Source organism: Phycodurus eques, chromosome 2 (assembly GCF_024500275.1).
Source record: "Phycodurus eques isolate BA_2022a chromosome 2, UOR_Pequ_1.1, whole genome shotgun sequence".
Taxonomy (NCBI): domain Eukaryota; kingdom Metazoa; phylum Chordata; class Actinopteri; order Syngnathiformes; family Syngnathidae; genus Phycodurus; species Phycodurus eques.
In genome coordinates, this window is record NC_084526.1 from 1,926,575 (window position 1) to 1,939,121 (window position 12,547).

The 12,547-nt window shown below is 43.6% G+C and overlaps 1 protein-coding gene across 1 annotated transcript; it reads left to right on the top strand.

Annotated features, from left to right (window-relative positions):
* Window positions 1–210: 210 nt before the first annotated feature.
* Window positions 211–5,084, top strand: LOC133417776 (zinc finger protein OZF-like). The gene is made up of 2 exons (XM_061705880.1): window positions 211–554; window positions 2,755–5,084. Exons 1-2 carry the CDS (start codon window positions 431–433, stop codon window positions 3,975–3,977), a joined length of 1,347 nt encoding a protein of 448 aa, XP_061561864.1. The 5' UTR covers window positions 211–430; the 3' UTR covers window positions 3,978–5,084.
* Window positions 5,085–12,547: the final 7,463 nt, after the last annotated feature.

Consider the following 12,547-nt stretch of genomic DNA (forward strand, 5'->3'; position numbering starts at 1 on the left):
GAAAGGGACCAACAGTTCCCTTGTAAATTGACGTCGTTTTCCTCAACCGTATGCAGCACAACACGCTCATGACGACCTCTGACCTCCTTTAGCGTAGCGACGCCCTTGCACGAAGCTCAAAAGGGGCGTGTCGAAGAAGAATATCGTCCAAGTTAATGTAATATAATGTAACGAGCTTAACTAAACCCTTCTTTCTGTTTTTTTTTTTACTTGAACTTAGCGAAACATTGACACAGGACGCCCTTCTCTACTTTTCCGGACTCATACGCCATTTATTAAATGTTTGTGTCCGGATAAACTCGTCACGGTACTCGTTGACGCTTCTCGAGCTAGCTTAGCTTCGCTCGCTAGCCGCTAACGGGAGGGGGACACACGTGCTAGTTAGCATTAGCCGAGCTCAAGTGCAAAGTGTTGACATCGCCGCGCGAAAATGTGCGCGAGAACGACCGCAAGGGACGCGGAGAAACTTTGCGGAATAGAAGAGGAGAAGAAGCGACGACGCCAACTGCTGGACGCGGTTTGCAAGCAGCCTCGACTTGTGCTACGCAGAGCAGGTTTGTTCACGTCCTCCAGTCGCTCCACTTTCCTTTCTTAACAATATTATGAGGAGAAGTGTTCTACGAATGCCAGTGTGACGTCATTGTGCGCGCGTCCTCACAATTGTGTGACAGAAAACCCCACTACTTTCATATACAGTAAGATTGGCTGAGAAATGTGGTTTTCATGCTTGTTATTTTGTTTAAATCGTACTATATACAAGTGGCAACCACGTTTTGCCTGATCAGTACGCAGTTAGGGACACGTGGGTCCCAAATCCGTCCACCTGAGGCAATGACGACTGTTAAATAAAGGCCGACACAAAACATTTCATGAAAGCCAACAAGTCACTTGAACAAACAAGGTGGTCTGCATTTGACTCCAAATGTCTCATTTTTATGACATACTAGCACACTTATTCATATTGCAGTGATAATTGCAATCAAGATAAGGAAGATCAGCAGCTCAATGAAGTGTTTTTTTTTTTTGGAAAATATATTTTTTAAAATATAAGTAAAGGAGTATTGCATTGTGCGAGTATCGTATCAGGCACATTGTATCTCCATACGCACGCTCTCATGAATTGCGTGTATTATTATCTAATGTGTTGGCGTCTTTCAGAGCTTTGTATATTGCCCCATGAGTCCCGAAAGACAAAAAAAAAATACATTGTAAAGTCAGTAGGCTGAAATGAATAATGTAGTCGATTAATTGATAAACAGAACATGTATTTCGATTTATGCATTATGTATCATGAAAGACGTGCTTGAGAAAAATGTATTTCCTGTTGCCTGTAAGCCAGGTTTAGCTTTACAAGTTGTTTTTTGGGATAACAGTGGGTTCAGACAATAATATTTATTTCTTTATATTTATATCATATTTATGTCTTTATATCACATAATATATCATCGTCTTTATATGGTTCCAATGTATGTCTAAAGCTTCTTCACAAATCAATATCGAGGTTTAACACACACCTTTCAGCACAGATCACGCACAGGCACGCACACAAAACCATATATACGCCGCACCAAACACACTTTTTGTTTATGGCCTGACCAAATTGGGCCCAAAGCGAAATTGTTTTTTTTATGGTACTAACAGGAATAACGTCAGTGATGGATGCAGCCAGTGATGAAGTGCAATGAGACACCACTTAATTTAGGTCTCTTTCACAGTTCCAATCATATTTGAGCTCTTTTCCCGTCCGAAATAAACGAGGTGAGAGTCTTGTCAATGGTTTGAAATAAAGATTTAGAAAGATAGATTGGTGAATCATGCGTGAAGAGGGAGGAGAGAATAGGGCTAAGGACACACCCCTGGGGGACTCCAGTGTTCAGAATTAGGATGGTTGGGGTGTCACCTCCATTCCTTACACTTTGTGTTCTGTGAAGAAGAAAAAACATTGTCGGATTGAATTTTCTCAAGTTATAAGTGAGCTGAAATATCCACGTTTGGGCAGACAGTGCGAGACAACTACTACAGTACATGAAAGCTGTTGTTTTTGTTTGTCTAAATGGCGGCACGGTGAGCGACTGGTTAGAGCGTCAGCCTCACAGTTCCGTGCTTGCGTGGATTTTCTCCGGGCTCTGCGGTTTCCTCCCACATCCCAAAAGCATGCATTAATTGGAGACTCTAAATTGCCCGTAGGTGTGACTGTGAGTGCGAATGGTTGTTTGTTTGCATGTGCCCTACGATTGGCTGGCAACCAGTTCAGGGTGTACCCTGCGGTTCAGAAAATGGATGGATGGATAAATGTAAACACAACGAGTAGCTTGCTGTTGGCATCACGGTAACAACGACCTTCCCAATATGGCTGCCACGACGATCAGCCGGGCTGGCTAATCTAGTGTTAATACCTTTGCCCAGTAGAAGATGTTCTGTGAGGTTATGTGACTTTCTTTTTGATTGGTGCACAAGACTTAAATGTCACTAGCGTTTAAATGATGATGACGTATGTGCAGTCGTGGTGGGTGGGGGGAAAAACTCCAGTCCAGTAAGTGGCAGTAAAAAAAAAAAAAAACAAAAACAAAGGCCTAAACAAGCACAATGACATTTTTCGTAATTTCGTTAACCATTATCATTCTCTCCATACTAAAAATAACTTGTTCTAAAGATCGTGCACTAATTGCTAATATTGATACACCACATCAGCATCTCATCATGAGACTTGACTGAGCAAAGTTTGACGCGTGTTTGTCTTCTTGTGTCCTTCAGACGTCAGTGAGTATCTTCGTCCTGGGCAGCGCGAGGCCGAGTTAACCCACGTCAAAGAGGAGGAGGGGCCAGAGCCTCTTCACATGAAACAAGAGGCGCTGGAGACCACTCATATTAAAGAGAAAGAGGAATCCGAGCCCCCTTACATTAAAGAAGAAGAGCAGGAGGGCGAAATCACCAAATTTCCGTTGACCGGTGTCAATGTGAAGCGTGAAGAAGATAATGGAGAGCACTGTGGAGGATCACAAGCGCACGACCTATCAGCTTATGATGACACAACATCACACTCTTCTGACTATGATGAAGATGATGATGATGAAGAACAACACCCTCACGGTGATAAGAAATGTCACACTCGCAAGAAATGTCTTAAATGTTCTCACTGTGACAGAACGTTTTGCAACAAGTCATCGTTGACAGCGCACAAAAGAACACACACTGGAGAAAAAAAGTTTGCCTGCTCGGTTTGTGGGAAAAAGTTTTCTCGCAAGTACAATTTAAGAATTCACACGAGAAAGCACACGGGAGAAAAACCTTATGCCTGCTCCGTTTGTGGTAAAAGATACACAAAAAAGTCACATTTAACAAGACACGCAAAAACACACACTGGAGATAAACCATTTGCTTGCTCCATATGTGGCAGAAGATTCACTCAGAAGGTAGATTTAACAAGACACACGAGAACACACACCGGCGAGAAACCTTTTCCCTGCTCGGTTTGTGGTAAAAGATTCTCTCAGAATAATTTAATGCACTTCAGAACACACACAGGAGAAAAACCTTATGCCTGCTCAGTTTGTGGTAAAAGCTTTGCTTCAAAGCCACATTTAACAAGACACACGAGAACGCACACTGGAGAAAAACCTTTTGCATGCTCTGTTTGCGGTAGAAGATTCAGTAATAAGGATGATTTAAAAGGACACACAAGAAGACACTCTAGTGAGAAACCATTTGCGTGCCCGGTATGCGGGAAAACGTTTTACAGAAAGTCAGATTTAAAAATGCACACAAGAACACACACAGGAGAAAAGCCTTTTGCCTGCTCAGTTTGTAGTAAAAGATTCACTTCCAAGGCAGATTTAAAAAGACACACAAGAACACACACCGGAGAAAAGCCCTTTGCCTGCTCAGTTTGTGGGAAAAGATTCACTTTAAAGGCACATTTAACAAAACACAGCAACACACACGGGGCAGAAAACATTCAGTTGCGGTGTGTGAGATAAAACGTTCCCTCGTGTGGGTCGGCATATGAGACACAAGTGTGCTGGTGAGGAGCGCAGCGGATCAGGCAAGGGAATCGCTAACTCATTTCATACTCCAAAATCACTTTATAGCAATTTTTAGAAACAAATTAAAAAAATGTTTTTATGTATTATTATTATTATTTTTTTTAAGATGTTGACTAAACTTGAAGGAATTCCAAAAGGTAAAATGTTGAGAGATGGGAAGTTGTTGATTATGTTGTTAAACTGTTACATTCCTGCCTCCTGAACCTCAACCAGCCAGTTTGCTTTCATAAGAGTCAGGAAACCTGGTTTATGTCATCTGGCACCATAAAACTGACTGCAAGTCTCCTCTCACTGGCGCAGCATGCCTGACGGATGACTGTTGACCAATGGAACATGTTCACCGCCCCAGTGGTGGTTAGGGACACTGCCTGCGGACATGAACATGACATTGAAACCCCGCGTTTGTAACAAACCTTCAGGAATGTTCTAAATGTATACCCTGATGCCTGTGCGATTGCGTTTTTACAGGTTGGCTTCTGAATTTGTTCCTTCAAACCAATTTTTAAGAGCCAAATTGTAGACGAAATTCTAGGTGATGGGTGTGGTCTTCTCCAGTTCCCCTGTCCCTTAGACACGCTCCCTGTGTACTTAACCTGTTTAGCGTCTACCGTCTCTGGATGACTGGGTCTCGGCTCTCTGTTGGTAGCCATGGCAGCCGTACGAGTTACGCCCGCAGTTGAGAGCGGGGCCCGCAACAAGTTCATTAGGCAGGAAAAGTGACACGTGCACCCCAACGGGACAGCAACTTTCTTTTTGCATCTTTTGGGGTTTTTACTTTTTGTGCATCTTCTTCTTCAAGTAAACCTGCCTCCTTTCCTCCTGAGATGCTCGGAGACAGAACATCCCCAGGGCCAACTTTTCTACGGTCGTTAGTAGAGCATTGCAATCGTTGCCAGAATGTCCAAAATTAGTGCCTCATATTTTTGGGGTAAAATTCCAGCATCACGCAAGTTCCAACTTTGTACTAGCGCAACACGCTGTAACCTATTCACGCTCATTTTTAGTCCAGCAACACATTTTCTTTACGTATGCCTATTTTTTTCAATTACCATTGTTATTTTCTTTGTGTATGTTAACCCATAGTTTTAGATTGAATTAAATTTTCTATAAAATTCCACTTCCTGTCGTGCTTTGTGTGTGTTTGACAGTAAAACCGTTGTAATCGAGAACTCTTATTTCATTCATGTAGCAGCCTTCTAAATTACTGAGATTGATCAAGATTTTTCTCGTCACTTTTCCTAAGTCCGGGTTGGACTCTTAATATGTTGAGAGAGGTCAAATATGTCCAGTATAGCAGAGCGTTGTTTAGATATTTTTTTTGCCTCATTTAAAATGGTATTGCAGCTACTTTCTGTTAACCACGTATCATTTAGTAACAAAAAGTCCAGATCATGGGTTGTAATGATGTCATTAATCAACATTGATTTATTACCCAGTGACCTGATATTGAAAAGAGCTTGTCTCGCAGAGATAACTGGAGACAATGGTTTGCTAGATTCATATTTTATCCTCACTAAGGTTGTTCTACATTTTTTAATATTTATATGTATATTTCTTTTACCAACTTTCTGTCCCTTTTAATTACAGGGTTAAAAAACGCCTGCTCTCCATTTGGGTCTTATTCTGGAAAAGACCCCGCAGATATCAGTCAGATTTGCAGATAATATTCTAAATGGGTGGAGGAGGGGCCCTTCGCATCTTAGTGGATGGTGGTTTCAGGCGAGGGGGGATGGGAGGAAGATCTTGGCATGGTGTGCGTTGGATTCCAATATTGACAATAGTCTTCACCCTGTCCGTCACACCTAACAGAGCATTAAGGCTAGTAGAGAGTGAGTTTTGCGTTGCACTTTGCTCCAATGGGGCGGGGAGGGGTGTGGGACATTCAACGTGCTGGCTTATCTCATTTGTCATTCGCTCCTCTGATTGTTTGGATGATGCTGATGAATCCGTCTGCGCCTCCTGTCACCTTGGAACATCTATTTTTTAGTTGCGAATCAGTACAGACCTTTTGGTTGGATATGCAGGGCTGGCTTCACTCTAAAAATATTGGATATGGAGTCCATTAAGTTTGGTGTGTTTGTCAAGGACAAGAATTTTGATTTTGTTATTAATGTGTTGTTATTCACAAATGCAAATATTTCAAGACAAAACCCTGTTTAAATCATTGCTTGAACTGCTTTGGTACAAATCTTTAAAGTTTGTAAAGAATAAGAAAGGCCTTAACCTTCTTTCTCTTCTAGGTAGATTTAACTTATATTTATAAAGCCCTTTTATGTATGTTTTTTTTTTTTCCCCTCCTGGATTTTAATGTAAAGTTTGACATGCGGCTCGTGTTGTACAGTTTGTGTGATATTTAAGGAATGCCTTACTTCTTTTCGTTTCGGCTTGTCCCTTTAGGGGTCGCCACAGCGCGTCCTCCTTTTCCACGTAAGCCTGTGTCCTGTGCCTCCGCCTCTGCCACCTGGGCTTCCACCTTTGCCGGCTGGGCTTCCGCCACTGCCGGCTGGGCCTCCGCCCCTTCTAGCTGGGCCTCCGCCCCTTCGAGCTGGGCCTCCACCTCTGCCGGCTGGGCCTCCGCCTCTTCTAGCTGGGCCTCCACCACTGCCGGCTAGGCCTCCGCCTCTGCCGGCTGGGCCTCCGCCTCTTCTAGCTGGGCCTCCGCCTCTTCTAGCTGGGCCTCCGCCTCTTCTAGCTGGGCCTCCACCACTGCCGGCTGGGCCTCCACGTCTGCCGGCTGGACCTCCACCACTGCTGGCTGGGCCTCCGCCACTGCCGGCTGGGCCTCCGTCACTGCCGGCTGGGCCTCCGCCTCTGCCGGCTGGGCCTCCGCCTCTGCCGGCTGGGCCTCCGCCTTTGCCGGCTGGGCTTCCCCCACTGCCGGCTGGGCCTCCGCCTCTTCTAGCTGGGCCTCCACGTCTGCCGGCTGGGCCTCCACGTCTGCCGGCTGGGCCTCCACGTCTGCCGGCTGGGCTTCCGCCTCTGCCGGCTGGGCTTTCCGCCTCTGCCGCCTGGGCCTCCGCCTCTGATATCAAGATATCTTTCGTCCTTACCCGGCTTTGGAATTAACGCAATTAAAGCTTGTTTTGTCGTCTGCATCAATTCCTTATTCCTGATACATGTCTTTAATGCCTAGTACAAAAACTCTCTCAACTCCACCCAAACAAATCGCTTGCAAGTCCATTTGTCCCTGGGGATTTGTTCCGAGCCATTCCCAGACAAATTGAATCCAGTTCATCAGTCTTAAAATCCCCCTCACACAAATCCTTAAAAGATGAATGAATGCAAGCATGATTGCTTTTAATTATCTCTAAGAACGTATCAGCTTCTTCTGGGGAATAATTGGAGGAATATAAAGTTGAATCGAATGAGAAAACCTCTTCTGTAATCGACTTAGCATCTTTGCTTTCAAGACCATTTATCATAAGACTTTAAAGGAGTTCCTCTCTTGCCTACTCTTCTCCAGACTACAAATATGATAAAAAAAATTTTCCATCTCCTCAATCCATTGCCAACAGCTCGCCGTGATCAAACGGGATGATTTTGATTCCTCGAAATCGTCACATTCTTCATTTTCACATTCTTCATCTTCTTCGCAATTTTCCTCATCTTTCATTTCCTCATGTTCACCTTGACACTTTTCTTCCTCATGAGAATTTTGAAAGTTGTAATAAGTGTAGTTGGAACGAAATTACAAACATTTCGGATGTTATGATTTTTTTATTGAAGAAAAATAAAAGCGGGCCTGTACAAAAGAAATTAATACTGTAATCAGACTTCAAATAATTAAGACCAAATTCATTGCGGACATCTTTAACGTCATCCTCTAAAAACATAAGAACGAAATCACAAACATTTTGTAAGTTACAAATTGTTGTGTTTAAAAATTCAGGCCTGTGAGGCCTTCACGGAAATTGTTGCTTAAAATCATATCGTCCATCCATCCATCCATTTTCTACAGCTTATCGGAGGTCAGGTCGCGGGGGCAGTAGCTTTAGCAGGGACGCTCAGATTTCCCTCTCCCCAGCCAATTCATTCAGCTCTTCCGGGGGGATCCCGAGGCGTTCCCGGGCAATGTTATAATTTAATCATGTTACAATTTAATCATTAAACGCATACTACTGGAGCGAAACGGAGTGCTTTGACGTTCGCCGCTCGGCGCCACGACCTCCAAGAGGCTTGGGAGAGGCCTCCCCTGAAAGCTGGATTCCCAAGGATTGTCTGGGTGAATTCCTAGCCCGCTCGGCTGAAAATAAGCGACCTAAAGTCGTGCCGAAGTCATATAGGTCGTCTTGGTACTGGAGCGAAACCGAGTGCTTTAACGCTCGCCGCTCGGCCCCACAGCTGTCCAGAGACTCGGGGGAGGCCTCCCCTGAAAGCTGGATTCCCACCGATCGCTTGTTTCAAATCTTAGCCCACTAGCTCAAAAGTAACCGCTAAAAAGTCCAGCCAAAATCACATCGGTCGTCATTTTACAATTTAGTCAATAAAGGCCTACTACTGGAGAGAAACAGAGTGCTTTGACGCTCGCCGTTCGGCCCCACAACCTCCGAGAGGCTTGGAAGAGGCCTCCCCTGAAAGCTGGATTCCCACCGATCGTTGTTTCAAATTTTAGCCCACTAGCTCAAAAGTAAGCGCAAAAAAGTCCTGCCAAAATCACATAGGTTGTCATGTTACAATTTAGTCAATAAAGGCCTACTACTGGAGCGAAACCGAGTGCTTTGACGCTCGCCGTTCGGCCCCACAACCTCCGAGAGGCTTGGAAGAGGCCTCCCCTGAAAGCTGGATTCCCACCGATCGTTGTTTCAAATTTTAGCCCACTAGCTCAAAAGTAAGCGCAAAAAAGTCCTGCCAAAATCACATAGGTTGTCATGTTACAATTTAGTCAATAAAGGCCTACTACTGGAGCGAAACCGAGTGCTTTGACGCTCGCCGTTCGGCCCCACAACCTCCGAGAGGCTTGGAAGAGGCCTCCCCTGAAAGCTGGATTCCCACCAATCGTTGTTTCAAATTTTAGCCCACTAGCTCAAAAGTAAGCGCTAAAAAGTCCTGCCAAAATCACATAGGTCGTCATGTTACAATTTAGTCAAGGTGATGTGCGGAGCTGTGGGAACTATAGAGGAATAAAGTTATGGGACAGAGTAGTGGAGGCTAGACTCAGGACAGAAGTGAGTATTTGCGAGCAACAGTATGGTTTCATGCCTAGAAAAAGTACCACAGATGCATTATTTACCTTGAGGATGTTGATGGAGAAGTACAGAGAAGGTCAGAAGGAGCTACATTGTGTCTTTGTAGATCTCGAGAAAGCCTATGACAGAGTACCCAGAGAGGAACTGTGGTACTGCATGCGAAGGTCTGGAGTGGCAGAGAAGTATGTTAGAATAATACAGGACATGTACGAGGGCAGCAGAAAAGCGGTGATGTGTGCTGTAGGTGTGACAGACGAATTTAAGGTGGAGGTGGGACTGCATCAGGGATCAGCCCTGAGCCCCTTCCTTTTTGCAGTGGTGATGGATAGGCTGACAGATGAGATTAGACTGAAATCCCCGTGGACCGTGATGTTTGCAGATGACATTGTGATCTGCAGTGAAAGCAGGGAGCAGCTGGAGGAACAGTTAGAAAGATGGAGGCATGCACTGGAAAGCAGAGGAATGAAGATCAGCCAAAGTAAGACAGAATATATGTGCATGAATGAGAGGGATGGTGGGGGAAGAGTGAGGCTACAGGGAGAAGAGATAGCGAGGCTGGAGGACTTGAAATACTTGGGGTCAACCGTCCAGAGCAATGGTGAGTGTGGTCAGGAAGTGAAGAAATTGGTCCAAGCAGGTTGAAACGGCTGTAGGAAGGTGTCAGGTGTGTTATGTGACAGAAGAGTCTCTGCTAGAATGAAGGGCAAAGTTTATAAAACAGTGGTGAGGCCAGCCATGATGTACGGATTAGAGACAGTGGCACTGAAGAGACAACAGGAAGCATAGCTGGAGGTGGCAGAAATGAAGATGTTGAGGTTCGCTCTCGGAGTGACCAGGTTGGATAAAATTAGAAACGAGCTCATCAGCGGGACAGCCAAGGTTCGATGTTTTGGAGACAAAGTTAGAGAGAACAGACTTGGCTGGTTTGGACACATCCAGAGGAGAAATAGTGAGTATATTGGTAGAAGGATGATGAGGATGGAGCTGCTAAGCAAGAGAGCTAGAGGAAGACCAAACTGAAGGTTGAAGGATGTTGTGAGGGAAAACATGACCGCAGTTGGTGTTTGAGAGGAGGATCCAGGAGATACGCTTACATGGAAAAGGATGACGCGCTGTGGCGACAGGCCGAAATGAAAAGAAGAAGAAGAAGATTGAATCCATATGTAGTAAAGTGTTGTTCCACTAAAGTGTTGTTCCACTATTTCCACTATTTGTACCATCCCTCCTGTTGAGACATGGCAACGCCCATGACTCATAATTGCTGCCCACTTAAACAAGCCTTTCGGGAGGATGGATTTATTTTCTACACTAAATAAGATTCCTTCATTATTTGTTATTGCATTTATATTTTGCCATTGTGCGGCAAACACATGTAAGGTAAAAAAATGCATCTTGACTGTCCAAATAGTCACCCTTTTATCTTTCATCAATTTGCATGCTTCTGCTAATGCCACTAGTTCGGCTGCTTGAGCTGAAAAATTTGGCGGTAATTGTCCTGCTTTTAATACTTTGTCTGTCGTAGTTACAGCATATCCCGTAGCATTCGTGCCGTTAGTTGTTTTTTTTAATTATTATTTATTTATTTTTTTGGGGTGGTGAGCCATCCACATAAATATGCAGGGATCTTTAAGATCTGCCTGCCCTTCGTAGCTTGGCTCTCTTCCAAACAATTGTTTTCCACGCCATCTAATGATGTTGGCAGTAATTGTGGCTGGATTCAATGTTGTGCATCTCTGTAATGTTATGTGTGGTTGAGATAGCAACACCGCTATATATGACAATTGCCTAGCAGGCGATAAAAACGTCATTTTGCTTTGCAGCAGCACAACTGAAACTGCATGTGGAACTTTAAGTGTCAGCTGATGAAACAATACAATATCCGCTGATGCCTGCACGGCCATTGAAGCTGCAACTACAGCCTGCACACAAATTGGCATTACTCGTGCAACTGCATCAAGCCTAGTTGAATAGTATGCTACTGGCCTGAGTTTTGCTCCATGTTTTTTCAACAAAACTGAGGTCATGTGACCGCTCCGACAATCAACTGTCTGTTCAAATGGGTTTGCACAATTTGGTCATGCCAATACTGCTGTTCCTGCCAAGGTTCTTTTCAATTCACAATATACTCTTTCTCCTTCCTCTGTCCGTTGAATTTTGTCCGACATTGTCATTGGTGTTTCATAAATCTACTTTGCAGCGGTGTTGTTATCTCTGCGTAATTAGCTACCAAACTGCTGCACTAATTGCACAGCCCCAAAAAAGACATTATCTGTCATTTTGTTTCATGTTGTGGAGCTGACAAGATGGCTTCTTTTCTCATTGGGTCCACATGACGGCCGCTTGCTCTCAACATATGACCTAAATATTTCACTTCTGTCACACAAAATTGTAATTTTGCTTTGTTCACTTTATTTGTCATTTTGGCAAGGTGTTGCAACAGAGCCAATGTGTCTTTTTCAGTTCTGTTCATTTTGTGATGCCGCAAGAATGTCGTCCACGTAAGTCAAAATCTGACTTCCACATGGAGGATCAAATGTGCCCAAGCAAGTGTTGATTGCTTGGGAGAATATTGTGGGACTTTCACAATATCCTTGAGGTAATCGGTCCTTGATCCTTGAGGTATATATATATATACATATATATGCTATATATATATACCTTGAGGTATATCTTTTTCCTTCAAATGTAAATGCAAACCAGAATCTTCTATCTGAGTGTACTGGTATAGAGAAGAATGCATTACTTAAATCCACAACAGAACATCTTTTGCTTCAGGTTCCAAATTATTTAACGTGTGTGGATCTGGTACACTTGGTGCTCCAGCAATTATTGCTGCATTTACTGCTTGCAAATCATGAACCAACCTCCATCCTTCAGATGGGGGTGCTTTCTTGACTGGAAATATTGGTGTATTACATGGTAAATCTGAACATTCAATTAACACTCCTGCTTTTAGCAAGCCATCAATTACTGGTTTTATACCTTCTTTAGCATCTTGCTTTAATGGATATTGTTTTTGGCATGGACAATATTCATTTTTGGCTCTAATTTCCACTGGCTCACATGTTGTCATTGAGCCAACATCAGAGCTGCTTTTTGTCCATAATTCCTCAGGAAGATGTTTTTAGCAGCTCTTCCTGTTCTGTGGTAAAGAAAAATTGCTCAATCTGAGATTGAGTTTGGTCCATCTACAGTATGGTGTGTTTTAATAGGGCAACATGCGATATTATTTTTAAAATTATTTTTGGAAAATGTATGCGCAATTACAATTTAATATGTTTATTGATTACTAGTTTTTTAGCAATATTCTTTTGTACA

What these genes read in the sequence shown, in the direction of transcription:
- LOC133417776 (XM_061705880.1), top strand. Translation starts at nt 431, where the DNA reads ATGTGCGCGAGAACGACCGCAAGGGACGCGGAGAAACTTTGCGGAATA. An exon ending in ACTTGTGCTACGCAGAGCAG is followed by an intron (nt 555 to 2,754) that starts GTTTGTTCACGT and finishes TGTGTCCTTCAG; the next exon opens with ACGTCAGTGAGTATCTTCGT.